Genomic DNA, 21956 nt, shown 5'->3' on the forward strand with positions numbered 1-21956 from the left:
ATTTGTTCGAACTGTACAAATGTTATTTTACAGGGGACAATGTATTTTTACAATATGGTGTACTATCTTGACATAGGCGATGACTCTTTTATTACGTTAGAAGGCGGTGTGAAGTAGCCGCTCAGCTGTCATTTGTACACCACACACAGGAGCATGCTGTGTGGTGGAGTTTACTGAGAAGAGAAGAAGAAGCGTCAATTAGGCAAACAAATGTCAAGTTTCCAGAGAGAAAATGACGCTGCTAAATCTCTGTTCAGGAGACTTGAGGTTTTTCTAAATGTCAAAGAGTAGCTGATCAGTTACACCCCTCAGTAGCCTAGTCAATCACCCCTGTTTACCCTTGTATTTACACCCTGTGCTGTCGATGATAGGATACATGGTAATTGTTTTTCCACTACTGGTGAAGTCATGTGCATTTTTCCTTTTATTTGTCCCTCAATATATATGTATAGAGTCCTCTCTGTATGTTTTGTAACCTGCATAATTAAGTCAGTGCATTTGCATGTTACTGTGCAATAGCTGACAGATTTATTATTTTGTAACTGAGCCAGGAGGTTAGCCAGCCCCAGCCTGCTAATGCTGCTGAACCCAGATCAGGGTGCAAGCCAAGAAATTACAAATGGATTTTGAGTCCAACAAAATCATTTATGAAATTAACACTGTTAACATTTAAATACATTTAAAAAAACAGCGCCTTATATGCATGCATCCTGTCTGTTTTGGTTTCTGTGGAACAGCTTTCTTTGCATTACTGCATCGTAAGCCCTACCTGATCCAGTTAAAGTGTTAACGGAGAGGATTAAGGACAGGTCCCTCTAAGGGAGGACACCATTCCTTTTATTTTCAACCACTACAGATAAAATGACCTCTCAAAATAAGGGCTGCAATAACAATTATTTTTAATCATCAACTAATCTCCGGATTTTGTCCTCGATTAATCGATTGATCTCTATAAAATATCATATTATAGTTAAACAAAGTAAATGCAAGTTCTTACACGTGCAAGGTGATGTCATCACATGTCTTGTTTTTCTGTACAAAACACTATGTTAACTTTAGTACGATATAATAACAGGAAAGCAGTTCCTTCCTTTTGTTAAGTCTGGATACAGGATGTTATGCATGAAAAATTACCTATTATCCTTTTATTAAAGCTATAATGGCTGTTTTTTTCTCTCATTTGGATCAACAACATAACAGTCGATTAATCGTTGCAGCTCGTATCACAGTGATACTCTGATTTTAAGAAACGGACAGGAGTCACTAGTCCGAAATGAACTTCCAAATAACATCCTAACAATTACACCCTCATTATGTGTACAAATAAAGAAAATGTCGGCAGCCTATTTACTTTTGTGCTTTTTGTTCTGTTATAATGAACTTTTGACCCCCCCCCCCCCCCCCCTATCCGCACTCAAAGAGTACACGTTTATTTCTCCTGGCAGTCTGCAGTCACTCCCATCGTGTCCGGGGACTACAGTCACCACCGGGACAGAGCGGCGATGGCATCCCGGGTCTCCTTCACCCAGGTCCGGATGGAAGTGGAGGTGGAGCGCTATCGGGCCGAGTGTCAGTGGGACAAGATCCCGACGATGGTCGAGCAGATGAAGGCTGCGCGGTTCCATGAGGACGGTGAGTGGGTCCGCGACACCCGGAGGGTTTAAAGTTGAGGTGTCGCTTCCCGGCTGTTTTAATAACTCACTGATCTGCACACTGCAAACAAATTGACTATCAACAAATTATTATAATTTTTTTAACTGATTATATGGTGTCTCCAAAATAAGTGCCCAAAGTTGCCTGTTTTTAGGCAAGTTTCAGGAAGTTGTTTCCAGAGTGACTGTCTCTTAGTTGTATGCAACACTTTGATAAATGTTTTTAAAATGAGTTGATTTACTGTGCCTCAACCTGCAGATTTGTCCAATTGAAAATCATTGTTTTTTTTAAAGTAAAGTATGATTTAAAATTCAGTCATAATCTTGAGTGTTTGTCCAGGATGTGTATGTTTTGCAGTGCCTGGGTTGCACTGTACACAAGTTGGACTTTGGACTTTCAACAAGGTAGAGGGCAGTGTTGGAAGAACTACTGAGATCCTTCACCAAAAGAAAAAACTACCATATTCTAAAAATACTCCATTACAAAGTGCTACCATAAAATTGTTACTTAGGTAATATATTATCAGCAAAATGTCTTAAAAAGTAAAGTAACTCATTATATAAAAGGCTCTTTTAAAAGTGTTACTCTATTCTGTTTCATCACTAATGAATTAATGTATTTTGTATAAAGTTATAGTTAATTTAATGTTGTAGTTCCTCAATATAAAGCCATTTGTATTTACTTATACTTCTGAAGAGGTATAGTGCTTTAACGTACAAGTGTATCATGTGTTTTGTACAGTACAGTCACCTTTGTGATGAATACATGTAGTGGTGTAAAAAGTACAATATTTCTCATTGAAATGTAGTAAATAACAAGTCTAAAGTGCCATATAATGGAATATTCTACAGTAGGCTACTCCTGTCATATCTATCTATTCAAAAAAATAACCATTCCGCAAGTGATAGTTGAAGGTTATGGCTCAGTGGTTAGTGCGCTGATCTTCGGATCACGGGGGCAATGGTTCAAATCCCACTGCAGTCAACATTCCGCTGTGTCCTTGGACAAGACACTTCACCCCAAATTGTTCCTGTGGGGATGCCCGCAGTATTAAATGCATGGCAGTCGCTTTGGATAAAAGAGTCTAACAAGTGACATGTAATGTAATAGTTGGTTACTGTAGCTAAAGTTCACTTTGAACATTTATTTCACCAAAAGTAATAACAAGTTGCTGACATCTGTCCTACTTTGTGATTCCAGGGGTCAGACAGAAGTTGTTGAGAATAAAACGTCTCGACCTGGAAGTTTACAGTATACACAATCATAGAGAGTGTGCATAGAAGGTATTGCATGACCCTCAGCATTGTAAACCCCCCCTTACACAGGATAGACCTGGTACTAATGGCTGTATCCTGTACAAGATTTTCCACTATTCACTATCTTTACCCTTGAAATTATTCCACACTGTACATGTGGTCAAAGCAATGCAAACACACTTATCATTGTGTGCCTCGTAAAGCATTACTTTGCTAAGTCGCTAATCAGTGTTGGGCAAGTTACTTCCAAAATGTAATATATTACATATTACTTATTACTCTCTTTTGAAAGTAATAAATTACATTACAAAATTACTGTCTCTGAAATGTAATGAGTTACACTACTTTAGTTACTTTTCTAGTTACTTTCACCAAAATAACCGCAAAAGAATGGCTAGGTATTTTAAATGCTAAAATGTAGTTTAGTGCAGCTCATTATACATCCAATGAAGGGCAATGTGGTATAGCAGCATAACAACTGTGTAGGCCCTTAAGGCTACTAACAACTTGTATTACACGGGTTAGTTGAATACTCGATTCTGATTGTAAATTCTTAACATGTGACACGTTGTTAATACAGTACAGCCCACTGTCAAGGACTATAATGAAGGTTGCTAAGGAGGATCAAGAAAGAGAAAGGAAAAGAGGTTAAAAGACGGAGCGCTGGACGTCAGATAAATCACCAGAAGAAGGCAGAGAGGAAGTGAATAATAACAGGACACGGAATGGGCTCTGTAGTTTGTTTAGTATATGGCCGTGTACAGGCCCGGTTCCAGAACAAAATGACTCCGGGTGCATCTGAGGTTACAGGGGGCGCAGCAGTAGCAGGTTTACATGAGCAATAGTGGCCGGCAACAGCAATGAAAAATAGCATTGATGGTCCCGAACAGATGATGGCATTTGTTATGTTTTGAAACCAAGCAAGTGAGAACATTTCAAGTGAGTTAAAAGTGCAATCCTGAAATATTTCATATAGTCCAAAGTGGACTATGGCAAAGAAAAGCACGAAAGCTTCAAAACTGTACTGATAAAACAAATGAGAACATATTGTAAATCAAGGCAAATATTATTTGAACCAGCTCATGGTTTGAAATGGCAAACATTGAAAAGCAAAAGTATTATTAAAACCATGTAGCCTACTAAATCATCACTTTGGTCCCATCATATACTCTGGGAAGAGAATGTTTACTGTCCTTGAAAACTGGTATCACATCATCATGTGAGGTTGACTTTGTGACCTGGAGATCATTTCAGCTGCAACATTAGCTTGTTGATAAGCTTGGGATATGAGATCTTTTTGTAGCCATTCGTGGTGAAGGCATTTGTGCTATTGTATGCATTATTTTTGACCCAACAAGTCTACAGGCATGGCAGAATATGGCACTATTTTCACATATTCTAGCCCTCTATTTGTATACCACGAGCTGCAAAATGACCACCTAACCCCACTGTACAGGCGGGTACTTGTTTAGATATACTCTGTTTTGCCGTGGTATCCTGGCTGGCACCTGCGGGCCGCAGAGGGGCGGCGTAGTTTCGGGCAACGAAGAGTGCTGCTCTGGGGTTGAGGGCGGCGAGTCAGGCGGGAGTAAGCTAGTGTCCACAGCGGAGGGTCACGTGATGTCCCCATCTGACCTGTTGCTACTGTCTGCAGTAGACGCAGTGTTGCTGGCGTTTAGTGATGGTTGCTTTAACCATTTTCATATAAATGATTATCCACAGATGTGTGTCACTGCTGTGGAAGCACTTTGGAAATGATGCACGCGCAGCGGAGCAGGTCACGCGCACCTGACACAATTTGTTGTTAGTATTTTTCGCTCCGTTCTCTTTTTTGAATAGAGGGTGCACTGCATACCATTCAACTGCCCGAAGATCCCGGCGCGAAGCCTGAAGAGTAAACACCAGGTTTACTAATCTACCCGCACAATTTGTCTGGTGTCGGAATGTCTCGCTATGTTAGTACATTGTTAAAAAACAAAACACCATTTAATTTCGGGTTAAAATGTGTTGTAACTGCGTTACTGAGCATTGTAACGGGTAATATATTACCCACATTTCATTAGTAATGCGTTACATTACTTCGTTACAGCAAAAAGTAATATATTACTGTAACTACGTTACTTTTGTAACGCGTTACACCCAACACTGTCGCTAATGCACCTCCACCTCTCGTCTCAGCAGAGTATATGGGTTCAGGCAACTTGATGACAAGTCTGCTGTTATTGTGCCCATAGAAGTTTTTCCCTGCCTGAAGTGTTAAAATCAACGTGGTATTACTGTGTAAGTGCATGGTTCACATTTGCTGATCTGACAATGAGTCTGCATGGAAGTCATGGTGCATCCGGAGGGGTAGTTCTATTTCGTCCCTACTGACCACCAGAGGCGGTGCTTTAGCACTGGATATGTCCATCGCGCGCATGCGCAGCTCGAGTACCAATAACAACAAAGTCAACTGTGACCCACGCAACACCGGCTATATCTGCCGGTGCCGTCAGAGGATCTGTTCCTTTCATCTTCTCGCTGTGCGGGAGTACTGTAGCTACATTTTTGTAGCCTACAGCGTTCAGTTTGAATGTTTGATCTGAGGGATTTCTCTGCATGCAGCTGGCCGCGTGCAGCTTCGCGACTGATTCAGTCGGAGCCACGGGTCGTTGACTCGTCTTCCAGGAGCTGTGGCCGGCTGGGCAGAGCCCCGCACCCTCTCCCAGCTAAGTTGTCCTGATTGCTGTCTTGTTTATTGTTTGTCTTGGACTTTCTGGTGATGACAGTGTTCCCGCTTCCTCTCCCATAAAGTTGCCCTTATTGTGTTCTTTTGTGCATTCTGCTAGTGGCGTTGTGCCTGAGCTATCATTAGCATTTTGAGTTTCCAGCTTTAGCTGCGTTTCTCGTTTTATTTAGTTAGTGGTAGCGTGGCTCAGCCTAACTATATCGTTGTTATTTACTGCTCCTAGTACTAGACTCCTGTAACTACGGTTCTATGCCGTGTAAGCACTGGCCATGGTTACTACTGTAACTACGGTTCTATGCCGTGTTGTTCTCTTCTTTAGAAGCTAATGATCTAGTCTTAACCGTTCCAGGCGACTTGATAGAGCGATGGCTATGGGCCCAGGTAGAGGACTATAAACAAGCTGTCCTCTAAGGTAGATCGGTTAGCTGCCGACATGGAGCAGATGAAGTTGCTCCTCTTGCCCTTTCAGCCAGGGGCCGGTGGGGGGGCTACTAGCTTGCCGTCTGGCCCTCCTTCGCTTGCTGCACCTCTGCTTGAGGATGCCATGTCGCTAGCGGCTTCGGCTAAATCTCTTCAATGAAGGGGTGGAGGACTGGGCCCCGCTCACTCCTGAGGCGGCTTCCCACTCCTCTGCTCAGAGCTCTCTGCAAGGCATGGAGGACGCCTCCATAGCGGCCATTATTCGTGTGGCCCTGGCACTCTTGCAGCTTCAGGTTCCACAGGCCGATTCGGCTCAGGCTATCGCCGAGGGTGGGGCTGGGTCGCTTGCCATCCATTGAGCCCGCCATCGCCTCCCCGATTCTGGCTCCTGATGAGGCTCCAAGGCCTGATGCCAGGTGCCCTCGGCCTCAGTGCAGGGTCACAGACAAACTGCTCTGTGAGGCCTACGACACAGCGGCATGCAGGGGTCGTAATAGGAACTCCCTCTCCCATCTGATGCTCGCTGTCTCTACCTCTCTGCAGCAGGCTCCGGCCGAGCCTTCTTTGCTGGGCCTTTGCCCTAATGTCTAGGGAATTGGGATGAGTTATGTCCTTATTGGTGCAGACTCGCCAGGTTTGGCTTGCTCAGTCACCACTGTTGGAGACATGTCCTCCGTAGTGTGCCAGTCGAGGCACTGGAGCGTGCTGCCCAAGTTAGGCGGACCAGGCAGCAGCTCTCGGGTCTTCATAGGCCTGTGCCCACTCCCAGCAGGCCCAGGGGCCCATCTATCAGCCACACTCAGCTACCAGCTTACAGTGGTGGTCTGCGGAGGTCCCAGCGGCCCACTCAACCACCTCCCGGTGGCTTTCGTGCTCCCGGTCGCCGGCCTTCTAGGCAGCCTCGTGCCTCAGAGCTTTACCGGCCCCCCCCCGAAGTCTCGGGCCGGTCATCGGCTGCTTTTCCCAGCAGCAGCTCAGTTACTGGGCTGCCTGTACTTCCGACCCTTGGGTAGTTCCACCTTAACCCAGGGGTACGAACTGCAGTTCCGGCCCCTAGCCTTCGGCCGGGTCAAAATGACAGTTGTCAGCGACCCGGCGAAGGCCTTAGCTCTAGCCTAAGAGTTGTCCGTCCTCTTGGCCAAGGGCGCAATCGAGCCAGTAGACCCTCTGCTCAGCCCGGGGGGTTCTACTCAGCGTACTTTTTCGTGAGCAAGAAAGTCGGCGGATTTTGTCTGATCTTGGACCTCAGAGGAATCAACAGATTTCTGAAGGTGCTGCCATTCCATATGCTGACCACAGCACATGCACAGGGGGAGTGGTGACACTATCAGTTCCGGGTGCTTCCCTTTGGTCTCTCCCTCTCTCCAAGGGTCGTGGCGGCAGCTCTCGCACCCCTGCAGGCGCAGGGCGTGAAGGTCCTGCCGTATTTAGACGATTGGCTGGTTTCGCCTTTTATCTCACATAGCCCGGTTGAGTCTAACAGTAACACCAGGAAGAGTTGCCTGGACCCTTCCCAACAAATCACTTACCTGGGGATGGTCCTAGATTTGGCCGCCATGAGGGCCTACCTGTCACCTCGTTGTGTGGACGACATTTTCCTCCTTCTTCACATCTTCAGGCTGGGCAAGATAGTGCCTTACATTCAGTTCCTCCTGCTCTTGGGCGGACTGACGGCTGCTTCAGCCGTTGTGCCCTTAGGCCTGCTGTCGCTGCACCCCATGCAAATGTGGCTGAACAGCCTTCACTTGGACGCCAAGTGGCACAGGCACAGAAGAGTCAGGGTGTCTCAGTGGCAGAGGTTGCGTTAACCGAATATTTTCCGTCTAACGGATTTTTTTTAACAATGACGGAGAAATCTGAAAGCAGTCCGTCATTTTGACGGATTAAAACAAACTCGGAACAGGGCCAAAGTTTCCCCGCAGCGAGGCTCCGGTGTTATGCATGCCTGCCAAAAAGGAAATGATACCGATTCCAAATCCAACTTTGCCGTACAAATCATTGAAAAGCCCCGCGAGGTGCAGTGGGCATGCATAACACGGCGCTAACAGTTCACGAGCGTGCTCCCCCCCCCCCCCCCCCCCCCCCGGTTGACAGTTCTCACTCTCTCCCCCCCCCCCTCACACCACCGTTGACAGTTCAAGACCGTGCTCTCTCCCCCCCCCCCCCGACGCGTAATACTGAATTTTGACGGAAATGTTACGATCCTGTCCGACGGGCAGCGAAAAAATCTGGCGCAACCTCTGCTCAGCGGTGCCTCTACTCTCTGTCCTGCTGGAGGGACAGGGGCTTATCTTTTGATGGGCGTGCCCAGGGGCGCGATCCCATCCCGCCGGGAGACTGTCACTGCAGATGCATGTCATAACAACATCAACACACACACGGTCACGGTCATCTGCTACATTGGGAAATGCATCGATGACGTGGTACCGAAGGTTACTGTACGAACATTCCCAAATCAAAAGCCCTGGATAAACGGCGAGGTGCACGGCAAGCTGAAAGCGCACTCTATCGCGCACAGAGCTGGAGATTTGGAGGAGTACAGGAAATCTAGGTATGATCTCCGGAGAGCAATTAGCAATGCAAAGAGATAGTACAAAGAGAAGGTGGAATCTGACTTCAAAGGCTGTAACACCCGGAACATGTGGGCGGGACTAAGAACAATGACAGACTACAAAGGAGCAGCGGGGGGTGCTGCGGGAGTGTCTGCGTGCGCATCTCTCCCAGATGAGCTGAACAGTTTTTTTGCTGTTCTCAGGGTGTGTGCAGGTCAGCTGGCAGAGGTGTTCACAGAGATCTTCAACAGGTCCCTGCTGCAGTCTGTTGTTCCCAAGTCTTAAACACTCCACTATCGTTCCTGTCCCCAAAAAGACAAAAATCACCAGCCCCAACAACTACCGCCCAGTAGCACTCACCTCTGTCATAATGAAGTGCTTTGAGCGGTTATTCACTAGCAGGAACCACGCCACAACAAGGTGATGTTTGTACGTTTATTGAAGTAACATGTGGATGATATGAGGGGGTGAAGAGATGATCTGGGAGGACGAGCTGTGGTCCGTGCAGTGGGAGACTCAGAGTGGGGGTTCCGTCTCCGGCATGATCTGCGTGGGCTGATTACGGGCCCCCAAAAGAGTCGGATTAAAGCAGCTGACTTAAGCGTGTGCGTGTCTGAGATCATTAAGATTGTTGCGGATGTAAGTGTGATACGCTTGGGATGACGAGCGGCCGAGGGCTGAGATGGTTGTATACGGGATGCCCGGTCTAGCTGCTGTGGACGCTGCGCCAATGCGGGAGGAATGGCTCGAATAATATTCTGAGCATATCCCCAAAGTGAGCGACACGTTGTGGAAGTGTTCCTGGAACCAGAAACGTGTGGCCCTTTTCCCTGTTTCGGTGAGAGAGAGTGGGTGTTGAGGCGTTGCGTATGCATCGTATCTTGCGCTGAAGTATTTGGTTAGTGGCTCGTATGGCTGGGATACGAGTTCAGGCGGAAGATGTGGATGGGGAAAGAATTCCCAGCTGATCCGTTTTATTCCGGAGTGTGAATATGAGAGTCGTTTGCCGTGGAGGGCTAACGGCTGCCGTTTCGTGCATCTGTCTGCCTGTAAGTAGTTTGACAAGAGGAAAGTGATGCGCTGTACTTTCTCTGAGGATAGAGAAGCCCGGAAAGACATTGAGTCCAGGGTGATGCCTAGAAACTCAATGGAGGTTGTAGGCCCTTAGGTTTTCTCCTCAGACGGAGGAATGCCAAGGTCTGACAAATATTTGTATGAGTGTGCTCAGCCCGTGGCAGGGGGGTGAGGATGGTGGAGTGACTGTGAGAAGAAGTCGAGAAGATGGAGCACGTGGGGGAGTCTGTGGTTGTTTGGGGACTATTGAATGGCCTATCATGAATCCTTCTTTGACTTCTTTGGCCAGTAAGGTGTCAAAGGTGTGAGGTTCTGTTAAAGCGGACTGAAGGTTGTGGCAGATGTGAGATGTGTCAGGCAGTATTGCTAAGCCTGGGTGGAAACCATGGGTCAAGCCTTTGGTGAGAAAGTAAACGGACTATCTGGATGATTCGCTGAGGCGGTAGCTAAGTTGCTTATCTTGACGGGTGTGCTGAGTTGCCGTGCTAGTCAATCTGCTGATGTAGTTGGGTTGTGGGGGCAGGTGCTCCTGGCATGAGCGCCGCCGCAGAAAGAGCAGATGTGCATGAGGCGGCAGCTAGAAAAAGAGCAGCCTAGGTCATTGAAATTGTTGCACGCCGTCCTGCCTCCCTGCGGGTGATAGACGGTTAAAGTCTGAGGCGTTGCGTGATGGAGAGGAAGGTGAGTGAGGTGTTTGAGATGGTGGAGAGCTGACTAAGCATGCTAAGGCTGGGTGGGCAGGGGGCTCCGCATAATTGGCAAGGGAGGGATGCGCGTGCTGCGAAGATGCTGCAGTAACGCTCGGAGTCTGGAGCACCCCGGTATGTTCCCTGGTTGAGCGGGTTGATAATAAATAATAATAATAATCCTTATATTTATTATGGCGCTTTATCAATGACTCTCAAAGCGCTGTACAAATACACTGCACGTACAGATCATACATACATGTAATGGTCATCTGATGCGGCCGGCGGCTTGGCTAGCGAAGTTTATTTTATTATTTGTATTATTTATTTATTTTTCTGAGAGAGAGACCGGAGCGTCTGCTCACGGCGAGAGTCGGAGTGAGAGAGACCGTAGCATCTGCTCACTGCGAGGGTCAGAGAGAGAGAGAGACCGGAGTGTCTGCTCACTGCGAGGGTCAGAGAGAGACCGGAGCGTCTGCTCACTGCGAGGGTCAGAGCGAGAGACCGGAGCGTCTGCTCACGGCGAGAGTCGGAGTGAGAGAGACCGGAGCCTCTGCTCACCCCGAGGGTCAGAGAGAGACCGGAGCGTCTGCTCACTGCGAGGGTCAGAGCGAGAGACCGGAGCGTCTGCTCACTGCGAGGGTCAGAGAGAGAGACCGGAGCGTCTGCTCACTGCGAGGGTCAGAGAGAGACCGGAGCGTCTGCTCACTGCGAGGGTCAGAGAGAGAGACCGGAGCGTCTGCTCACTGCGAGGGTCAGAGCGAGAGACCGGAGCGTCTGCTCACTGCGAGGGTCAGAGCGAGAGACCGGAGCGTCTGCTCACTGCGAGGGTCAGAGAGAGAGACCGGAGCGTCTGCTCACTGCGAGGGTCAGAGAGAGACCGGAGCGTCTGCTCACTGCGAGGGTCAGAGAGAGAGACCGGAGCGTCTGCTCACTGCGAGGGTCAGAGCGAGAGACCGGAGCGTCTGCTCACTGCGAGGGTCAGAGAGAGACCGGAGCGTCTGCTCACTGCGAGGGTCAGAGAGAGACCGGAGCGTCTGCTCACTGCGAGGGTCAGAGCGAGAGACCGGAGCGTCTGCTCACTGCGAGGGTCAGAGCGAGAGACCGGAGCGTCTGCTCACTGCGAGGGTCAGAGCGAGAGACCGGAGCGTCTGCTCACTGCGAGGGTCAGAGAGAGACCGGAGCCTCTGCTCACTGCGAGGGTCGAGAGAGAGACCGGAACGTCTACTCACTGCGAGGGTCGAGAGAGAGACCGGAGCCTCTGCTCACTGCGGGGGTCGAGAGAGAGACCGGAGCCTCTGCTCACTGCGAGGGTCGAGAGAGAGAGAGACCGGAGCCTCTGCTCACTGCGAGGGTCGAGAGAGAGAGAGAGACCGGAGCCTCTGCTCACTGCGAGGGTCGAGAGAGAGACCGGAACGTCTACTCACTGCGAGGGTCGAGAGAGAGACCGGAACGTCTACTCACTGCGAGGGTCGAGAGAGAGACCGGAACGTCTACTCACTGCGAGGGTCGAGAGAGAGAGAGACCGGAGCCTCTGCTCACTGCGAGGGTCGAGAGAGAGACCGGAACGTCTACTCACTGCGAGGGTCGAGAGAGAGAGAGACCGGAACGTCTGCTCACTGCGAGGGTCGAGAGAGAGACCGGAACGTCTACTCACTGCGAGGGTCGAGAGAGAGAGAGAGAGACCGGAGACTCTGCTCACTGCGAGGGTCGAGAGAGAGACCGGAACGTCTGCTCACTGCGAGGGTCGAGAGAGAGAGACCGGAACGTCTGCTCACTGCGAGGGTCGAGAGAGAGAGACCGGAGACTCTGCTCACTGCGAGGGTCGAGAGAGAGACCGCAACGTCTGCTCACTGCGAGGGTCGAGAGAGAGAGACCGGAGACTCTACTCACTGCGAGGGTCGAGAGAGAGACCGGAACGTCTACTCACTGCGAGGGTCGAGAGAGAGAGACCGGAGCGTTTACTCACTGCGAGGGTCGAGAGAGAGACCGGAACGTCTACTCACTGCGAGGGTCGAGAGAGAGAGACCGGAGACTCTGCTCACTGCGAGGGTCGAGAGAGAGAGACCGGAACGTCTACTCACTGCGAAGGTCGAGAGAGAGAGACCGGAGCATCTGCTCACTGCGAGGGTCAGAGAGAGAGAGACCGGAGCCTCTGCTCACTGCGAGGGTCGAGAGAGAGAGACCGGAGCCTCTGCTCACTGCGAGGGTCAGAGAGAGAGAGAGACCGGAGCCTCTGCTCACTGCGAGGGTCGAGAGAGAGAGAGAGAGACCGGAGCGTTTGCTCACTGCGAGGGTCGAGAGAGAGAGACCGGAGCCTCTACTCACTGCGAGGGTCGAGAGAGAGAGAGAGACCGGAGCCTCTACTCACTGCGAGGGTCGAGAGAGAGAGAGACCGGAGCCTCTACTCACTGCGAGGGTCGAGAGAGAGAGAGACCGGAGCGTTTGCTCACTGCAAGGGTCGAGAGAGAGAGAGACCGGAGCCTCTACTCACTGCGAGGGTCGAGAGAGAGAGAGACCGGAACCTCTGCTCACTGCGAGGGTCGAGAGAGAGAGACCGGAGCCTCTGCTCACTGCGAGGGTCAGAGAGAGAGACCGGAGCCTCTACTCACTGCGAGGGTCGAGAGAGAGAGAGACCGGAACGTCTGCTCACTGCGAGGGTCGAGAGAGAGAGAGAGACCGGAGCCTCTGCGAGGGTCGAGAGAGAGAGACCGGAACCTCTGCTCACTGCGAGGGTCGAGAGAGAGAGACCGGAGCCTCTGCTCACTGCGGGGGTCGAGAGAGAGACCGGAGCCTCTGCTCACTGCGGGGGTCGAGAGAGAGAGAGAGACCGGAGTGTTTGCTCACTGCGAGGGTCGAGAGAGAGAGAGAGCGGAGCGTCTGCTCTCTGTGAGGGTCGAGAGAGAGAGACCGGAGCGTTTGCTCACTGCGAGGGTCAGAGAGAGGGAGACCAGAGCGTCTGCTCACTGGGTGAGGCGCTGTTGCTACGGGGTTAGCTGCTAGAGGAGGAAGGTAAGCGGAAGCTGGGTTGCTGTGGATTGCTGAAGGTAGGAAAGAAGAAGGGATGGAGGGATGAAGGGATGTATGTGCAAGGGGATTTTTGTGAAGCCTGTGAGCAGGTACAGAGGGCAATATGACCTGGCCCCCACCAGGGGGTGCTGGTGAGTCGGGCTGTGTCCGTGGAGGAGGACGGCGGCCTGTGACGTCACGACCCGTGGTGCGCGCGCCGCACGGTGGTTGGCTCTGGAGCAGGAAGAGCTGTGTGTGTCGTTGCTCTTGCCGTTGTGCTGCTGTAGGCTTTGTAGAGATTGAACAGTCTAGCCTTGTTGTCGTTTCGGCGCCCTTTTCTCTCAGGAAACGTTGGAGTTGAGTGAATGTCCACCTCCGTAGTTCAGGCTCCGTTTCGGAGCGCGGCTCCGTCCGAGAGGCGTGTCGCGTGCGCCGCCGCGAGTGGCTGCTAATGAGGCAGGCTGCCGGTGGTGGGGAGATTGGAGCTGGCTGTGCCTGTTGTGGCCCCGGTTGTTTGCCCTCGCTGGCGGAGTAGACGAAGCCTGGGACCTGTCTGGAGTTGGAGGTGTCTCGTTGGGGGAGCATGAGTGGGAGCTGTGGCGGCTGGTGTGTGGAACACTGATTGCCGAGCGCACGCGGCTCCGTTCGGATGCTTGGCTTAGATCCAACTGCTGAAACGTGGATGGCGGGTAGCCGATGTCGAAGAGATCTTCGTCTGACTCTGGTGAGTTGATCAGCAGTTCGGGATCCATGGTAAGTTGAATGTTCTGGTGGTAGAGTGTAGCTTGTTTGAACCGTGACGACGCGCGGCGTGAATCACGGTCTGGCTGTCAGTCCTTGAAAGGATGGAGACGAGCAGTGGCCGGAAGTTTTGCCGAATATAAATAGGGGTGGCCGTGGTTCGAGGCGGAGTTTTAGGCGTGGCCATGCTCCTGAACCTATGTTAACATTTTAACCTCATGTCAAATCATTCATCACCTCCTCCCTCCCTGACTCTCTGGACCCCCTGCAGTTTGCCTACAGAGCAAATAGGTCCACAGACGACGCCATAGCCCTCATCATCCACACTGCCCTCTCACACCTGGACCCAAGGAACAGGAACACATATGTGAGAATGCTATTCATTGATTACAGTTCAGCATTCAATACCAATACCTCCAAGCTGGCCATCAAGCTCAGAGACCTCGGGCTCAACAGCGTCCTCTGTGACTGGATCCTGAACTTCCTGACGGGCAGACCCCAGGCAGTGCGGGTGGGAAACATCACATCCTCCACCCTGATCCTCAACACCGGTGCCCCTCAAGGCTGCGTGCTCAGCCCTCTCCTATACTCCCTGTTCACTCACGACTGCGTGGCCATACACAGCTCCAACACCATCGTGAAGTTTGCTGATGACACGACCGTCATCGGCCAGATCACAGACGACGAGACGGCGTACAGAGAGGAGGTCGAAAACTTGACATCTTGGTGCCAGCATAACAACCTCCATCTCAACATCAGTAAAACAAAGGATCTGATTGTGGATTACAGGAAGCAGCAGGGAGAGGGACACACCCCCATCGCCATCAATGGGACTACGGTGGAGAGAGTCAGCAGCTTCAGATTCCTTGGGGTCCACATCACTGAGGACCTGACATGGACTCTTCACACCACCATCACCAAGAAAGCTCAACAGCGGCTCTTCTTCCTCCGCAGGCTGAGGAGGTTCAACATGGACTCCAGGATACTCCAGGTTGACGTTATGTCAAGTCTCCTGTGTCGGCTTTTTCCAACGCAAGGGGGGGGGGCCTTAGCGTCCATTTTCAACGCAAGGGGGGGCCCCCTTAGCGTCCATTTTCAGCTTTCCGGGATGTCCATATGCTTCTATGGACGCTCATGGAAGCACTGCATTCGTTTGTGTCGGCTGCCCTTAAAGGCAATGTGAGCGTCCATTCTCATTGGATAACGGAGAATTGTACACCCGGAAGTAAGTATTCCCCTTACTGTCGATTGATTTTACAGTGATATCTGCACTACTCATCGACTAAAAAACACCAGATTATCCTTGTTAATTACACAACATTGATTGGTTTAAATTGTGTGCAATGCTTTTGTATTTCTCCCCTTCGATTCGGAGAAACAAATATTTTTTCGGAGTAAAGGATGGCAGAAGACACTACACTACCCAGAATCCCCAGCTATCGTTTGAACTACACCATGTGCTCTGTTTGACAAACCCCGTGATAGTCCTCAAGCTCTGTGATTGGAGAGTGTGCTCCGAGGGTTGCCGAGCCTCGAACAGCACTTGAAATGGGATGGAACCACGGCAGACTGTCCAAAACTGGATTTGAACGGGTCCACCGCGTCCCCCCCTCCCCCACCCCGTCCCCAGAACTACACATGCTGGCTATTCTGTTTCGCAACATGTTCTCTATCTACGGCACGTCTCTACTGGGAGTTGTAGTTTTAAAAGACGTTTTCGTATTTCCCATAATAAGAAGTTTCCAGTATTAAGCTGTGTACATCCCTGGAGGTTTAGGGGATAGGAAACACTCACATTTAAAACATATAATTAATAAATGGGTGAAAATTGCTTGTGCCCATAATGGGCAGCATTAATATATATACACACATGCCAGCTAAAGTCAGAAGAGCTTTATTTAACAGCTGGTCTTATGTTTGTGACCCCTGTGATAACATTACATTACATTACATTAATTGATAAGCCTGAAACGTGCACTTGTCAAGGTTCACAGGCACATTTTGCACATTTTGCAAATATCGATCAGCTTAAGATAAGATATACTTTTTCATTCAATGCATAACTACACCACAGTTGTGTAGGCCTATATGATATGTCAATAAACCTTAGAAAATCTTGAAAGGGATGTGCAAAATAGTCATTATATACAGTCTTTAATTAACTATTAGTAGAGAATAACGAGTAATGAATATACTTTATAGGGATCCTATTAATATCTAATAATAAAAATAATGAAATTCAATAACATGCTTTAACCACTAGGTGTCCCTTTATATCAGCTGTGCACCTTTATGGTGTAAATACAGCCTATCTACCAATTGGATCAAATATAAAAGTCAGCTGAATTAGTGTTGATACTGCAAGGAGACGTATTGTGTGAAAAGAAATGTAAGATGTTGTTTAATTGCTGATATATTTATGATCCACGTCATGTTTTCAGTTCCTCATGTTTGTCTAGAAGTCTTCTCATCAGGGCTCTATAAATACAGAACTACGGCAGATATGTAATATTTAATGCAGCCGAACCGTGTATTACAATGCCGGTATGTGATGACTTTCAAAGAGAAAAGCAAGCACACTCGGAATAAAGTATTATTTTATTTTTGAAAAATGTTTTCGGTCTGTTTCCGGTATTTGTTAATGACGATGTGCTCTGAGATGTGAGACTGGAATTGCACAGGGGAAAATAACGTAGGCTATCTTTAGATGCGGATTTTGTTAAACTAATATGTTTGCGCTGTGGACCAACACTATACATTGACGGGGAAGGGGGTAGCAATAAAGATAACATCATTAAACAGTTACACAACATAACAGAAATAATATCGATAGCAGCGTCCCTAGCAACCACCTTGGTAACAATGAAAACGTTATGGACACAATTTCCTGAAGTAATCTTCGTAATAACTAGCAAACTAAAGATCATGTACATCCACTGCACACATAATCTGAAATAACAACTCATATTTCTCGCATCAAATGACATCAAAACGCATTTTAATGGCCAAACTAACTTTAAAATAGGCATTTTCCACCGAGAATAAAACGAAGTTCGGCCATGTTTTTTTTTTCTGCAGGGAGAAATTTGAAGATCACGTGACGTCAAACAGAGCACATGGTGTAGTCCAAACGATAGCTGGGGATTCTGGGTAGTGTAGTGTCTTCTGCCATCCTTTACTCCAAAAAAATATTTGTTTCTCCGAATCGAAGGGGAAAAATACAAAAGCATTGCACACAATTTAAACCAATCAATGTTGTGTAATTAACAAGGATAATCTGGTGTTTTTTAGTCGATGAGTAGTGCAGATATCACTGTAAAATCAATCGACAGTAAGGGGAATACTTACTTCCGGGTGTACAATTCTCCGTTATCCAATGAGAATGGACGCTCACATTTCCTTTAAGGGCAGCCGACACAAACGAATGCCGTGCTTCCATGAGCGTCCATAGAAGCATATGGACATCCCGGAAAGCTGAAAATGGACGCTAAGGGCCCCCCCCTTGCGTTGAAAATGGACGCTAAGGCCCCCCCCCCCCTTGCGTTGGAAAAAGCCGACACAGGGGACTTGACATAACGTCAACATAGGCCGACCTGGGAGTGAGGATGTGTTGGTTTGTTCCACAACAAGCTGGAGGAGAGTCCTCTCCTGTCAGACTGAGAGACTCAAGTGAGCTAAAGGACTCTCTGAGGGTTTAGATAGTTAAAACCTTCATATGATCATTATAGTTATAAAAAAACAAGACAATAAAGGAAAAACAGTTATGAAATACTATATGACAGTAAAACAATAATACAGTTCGAATAGCGAGTGATTTGTAAAATATCCATAAAGAAAAAGAACATCTGTTACAGTTGTGTTTCATATGGATGTTGAGAGATGTATCCATAGATCTCTTAGCCCAAGCCTGTTTTTCAGGTTTCAGGCTCGAAAATGACATTCCCAGAACAAATGACCATATCTTCCCTTCTAAAAGGGTTAAATTAATAATCTTTTTTCTCAAAGTAATGATAAACCTGTGAGTTGGATGTAGAAAAGTCAGAATCAATATAGATGTTTTTTATTTTAAAGAAAATTCAGATTGAACATGGTAAAAAACTGTAAATTATAGTGTCCGTCCAAAACATATGTTGTACTTATAGTGAAAACCAGTGGCGAGCCGTCAGGGCCCTCTAGGCCCTCTGTGAGGGCCTATAAGATATTCGAAAAAATAATATTTGAAAACATAAAAAAAAACATTTTTTTTAAAACATTTTTTTAAATATTTTTTGTTGTTACATTTTTCATTAGTTTTACCAAAATAACTTGATTTAATTGTATTTAAAATAACATTTCCAAATAAATAAATCCTTCGAATCTGCCTGTTCAGTTTCTGTTGGAATGTGAAGGGTTAAACGCCGTCTCTGCGAGTACTCTCTGTGAAGACGGGAGGGCTTGGTCCCTCTCTACATTCACAGAGGGCCCGCTATAGTAACTCAATGAGAGAGTAATGTCAAATGACAGTACAATTGACCAATCATATCTTCCCTCTAAATGGGCGGGCTTTATTTTCGCGGACTTTATGACAAGTTCCGTCCGCTGTGAGGTCTATGCAAGTGGTGCAGTGACGTGTCCTAAAACCCGGAAGTAAGCTGCGCTCGAATTCCCTCGACAGAAAGCAGTGGAATTTCTCCATAGGATTTTGGAAAATAGCTGGAAATAAGGTCTGTGGAAAACGAACCTGTCAGATAAAAGCACGTTTTGTTCAGCCGGATAATATCCACATGTCTACCCTACTTTTATTATTTTCGAATCATAAATCTAATCGATAGATTTATGATCTATAGATTTATGATCGATAGATTTATGATGATAGATGTATGTATGATTAGCATAAGTTCGTTCATGATGGCTCACTTTAGTGATAGTGATGACATCGTTTGCAAAATTATTAACCGAGTCATTTTCAAGATTGAGTTACAATGATAAACTGGAGTGGCAAAGGATCAGCTGCATGACCCGCCATCAAGTGCTTCATCCAAAAGGACAGGAGGATGGACTTTGTGTTTAAGTGATTTGATCATCAAAGGTAGGCCTAAGTCATTTTCAATGTGGGCCGCCGTGCCGACTTAATTCATTTGTAATTGTTACTTGGCTGTGGGTGCCCTGTTATGATAGGTGTTTATATAAATGGTGTTGTTTTGTGTGGTAGAGTGTCGCTGTCTTTGATGCGTTTTGCACCCCGGACCGCTGTTTTGATATTCCGCTGAAGTATACGGTGTGACGTAATAACTCTTCTTTTTTTTTCGAGGGAAGGGGGGGGTCAGAGGGCCTAGGTATAAAAGTCACGGCTCGCCACTGGTGAAAACTAACCTTGGATGATGGGTTAGTAGACTAAAAGCTTTTGGAATCCAAAGTACAACATATAATAAGTACCCTGTATTAAGATTGATACAAAACAAGTGATATTTGACCTTTGACAGATTTAGCAAAAAAAACCTCTTCTGGGGCCATTTGGGTGAATTTTCCTTATGTCTGGCCCCCCTTGATGGTTACTGCGTTCTCGTGAGTAAGGTGCAGTACCGGAGTCCAACAGAGAGGCAGCAGCTGCGGGTCAGTAGACTGCGTACTGCGAAACCTTACCTGCCTTGAAGAAGAAGTGATCCTTCGTTGTGAAGAGTCTGCTTTGTGCGCTCCACAGCAGTATCCCTGCTGCGACAGAGTCCAACAGAGAGGCAGGAGCTGCGGGACAGTAGCCTAGAAGCAGGGTTGGGTTGTAACCATTGACTGTATATAAATGGACGTAGTGTCCGTGACGTCACCCATAGGATTCTGCAGAGTTGCCGTGAACATAGATCTATGGGCGTCACCCCATGTGTCGGGGCGTGGCTGGTGGGCAGTGCACTATTTCGCTGACGTTGTCCGTGTCAACAGGAGTGAGGTCCGTGTACGTTTTGTTAGTTTGATTTTTCGTTTGAACCAAAAGCCAAAAAACCGAAAATACCAGCCTTTTTTCGTTTTTGATTTAAAACGGAAAACCAAAGCCGTTTTCCCGTTTGTGTTGTCTGAATCGGATAACGGATAACGAGAAAACCTAATAAAAAAAAGTCTGTACGTTTTGTTAGTTTGATTTTTCCTTTGAACCAAAAAAACGAAAATACCAGCCTTTTTTTCGTTTTATATCTAAAACCAAAAAACGTGAAACCAAAGCCGTTTTCCTGTTTATGTTGTCCGAATCAAAAAACGGATAACAAGAAGACCTAATTAAAAAAAACGGTCTGATTTTGGTTTTTGATAACAACTTCATTCAATTTTCCGTTTTGTATTGAAGAATGAAGAAAAGCAGTCCGGTGGACCGGAAGTTAAAGAACATATTTCAAAATAAAAGACAGGAGGATATAATGGCAATGCTGTAAAAGACCCAGAAGTCTGACGACCCTTGGCCCCCCTGCTTCCGGCACCCATGCTGACGAGGATACGTTTATTTCTGCATTCACATGCAGATATGCGTTTATAGAGAATACAAGTAATCTTTGCATAACTTTATTTCGCTGACTTCCGGTTTGTACTGTGTCGTCAAATCCAGTGTCCAGCTTGTCCCTGTGTGACAACGTCATGTTTGTTGCATACCTGCAAGATTTACCTGTGACAAATGTCAGCGATGTGAACAGAACTGTCACCCTACTTTCACCTGCACCCAGCAGCAAGCGGGAGAACAATATATCATACAGTCGACCCCTAAAACAGTTCACACAGTAATGGAACAGTTGTTAAGCATTATTTTGTCCAACTAGTCTCTACATTATGAATTTGATGTTTGTCTAAACTGCTAAGAAGCTGACAGCTCAGTTAGAACAGAAAGAAATGCAGGCCATAATCACTAGACGCTCAAAAGAATGTGTGTAAGGCTTACATGAACTGAATTGAAACACTGTCCATTAGTTGATTAATAAACAAGACATTCAAGTCAAAGTTTTAGGCATTTGTAAATATGGACTATGAATGAACACATGCAATGTGGAAACACACCAATAGGTTTATTCTCAATACTCATAACAGTATCAGACACAATGACTTTACTGAGAGTGAAGATGACATGAAGATATAGTTACAGTATATTGCATTTACCTCTTCCTCTAACTCTCTCTCCGATATTGGCCTCCATTGTTGTGAACATAACTCTTGACCTCAAGAGACTTTAAGCAGGGTTGCCAACTTTGAGTACCTGGCTGGAGTGAGATTTTGGTATCATGGGTTTGATTACACATATGCGCACGAAATGACTGCTATCGTGTCAGTAGCGGGACCTTAGCATATATATAGAATATATATAGAATATATACAAATACACAATATTGGACACAGACTATAAAGGGCACACAGTTTCATTCACTAATGAAAGTCAAACACATGTTTGTTTCCACTGTTTTATTGTGTGCATAGGCCTGTTGCGATAAACAATTAATTGACTTATCGTACGATAAATAAAGATGAACTCGATAAATTGCCATTTACATGAGGATGTGACTAGCAGTTTGAAAGAATGTACTTGAATTATTATTATATATTATCATTATGTCAGTGGTCTAAAATGGTCATACAACGGTGCCGACAATATTACGTTTATTGCAATAATTTCCGGAGAAATCTATCCAACAAAATTAATTATGGCGAGAGGCCTATACATGAAACACACACACAAACAAATCTACAGACTTACTCCAAACTGCCAAATATATTAATTAACACACTCTCACTCTCATATACTCTTTGACTCTATTTTGGCCTAGTAGAACAATAAGCAGCAGACTTTTACTTTTTATCATTTCTACTAGATCTTAGATCTGCGCATGCGCAA

General features: G+C 47.1%; 1 protein-coding gene across 3 annotated transcripts in view; it reads left to right on the forward strand.

Annotated features, from left to right (window-relative positions):
* The first annotated feature begins 1428 nt into the window (after nucleotides 1-1428).
* ttc7a (tetratricopeptide repeat domain 7A) overlaps nucleotides 1429-21956 on the forward strand; it is a 132667-nt gene continuing 112139 nt past the window's right edge. For 2 of the 3 annotated variants that reach the window (XM_034100786.2, XM_034100787.2), the window contains exon 1: nucleotides 1429-1632. In XM_034100786.2, the coding sequence (XP_033956677.1) occupies nucleotides 1503-1632 (130 nt within the window). In that variant the 5' untranslated portion in view covers nucleotides 1429-1502. The remainder of the gene's footprint in view (nucleotides 1633-21956) is intronic. The other variant, XM_034100788.2, reaches the window with a different exon arrangement.

The sequence above is a fragment of the Pseudochaenichthys georgianus genome, chromosome 15 (assembly GCF_902827115.2).
Source record: "Pseudochaenichthys georgianus chromosome 15, fPseGeo1.2, whole genome shotgun sequence".
In the NCBI taxonomy this organism is placed as follows: domain Eukaryota; kingdom Metazoa; phylum Chordata; class Actinopteri; order Perciformes; family Channichthyidae; genus Pseudochaenichthys; species Pseudochaenichthys georgianus.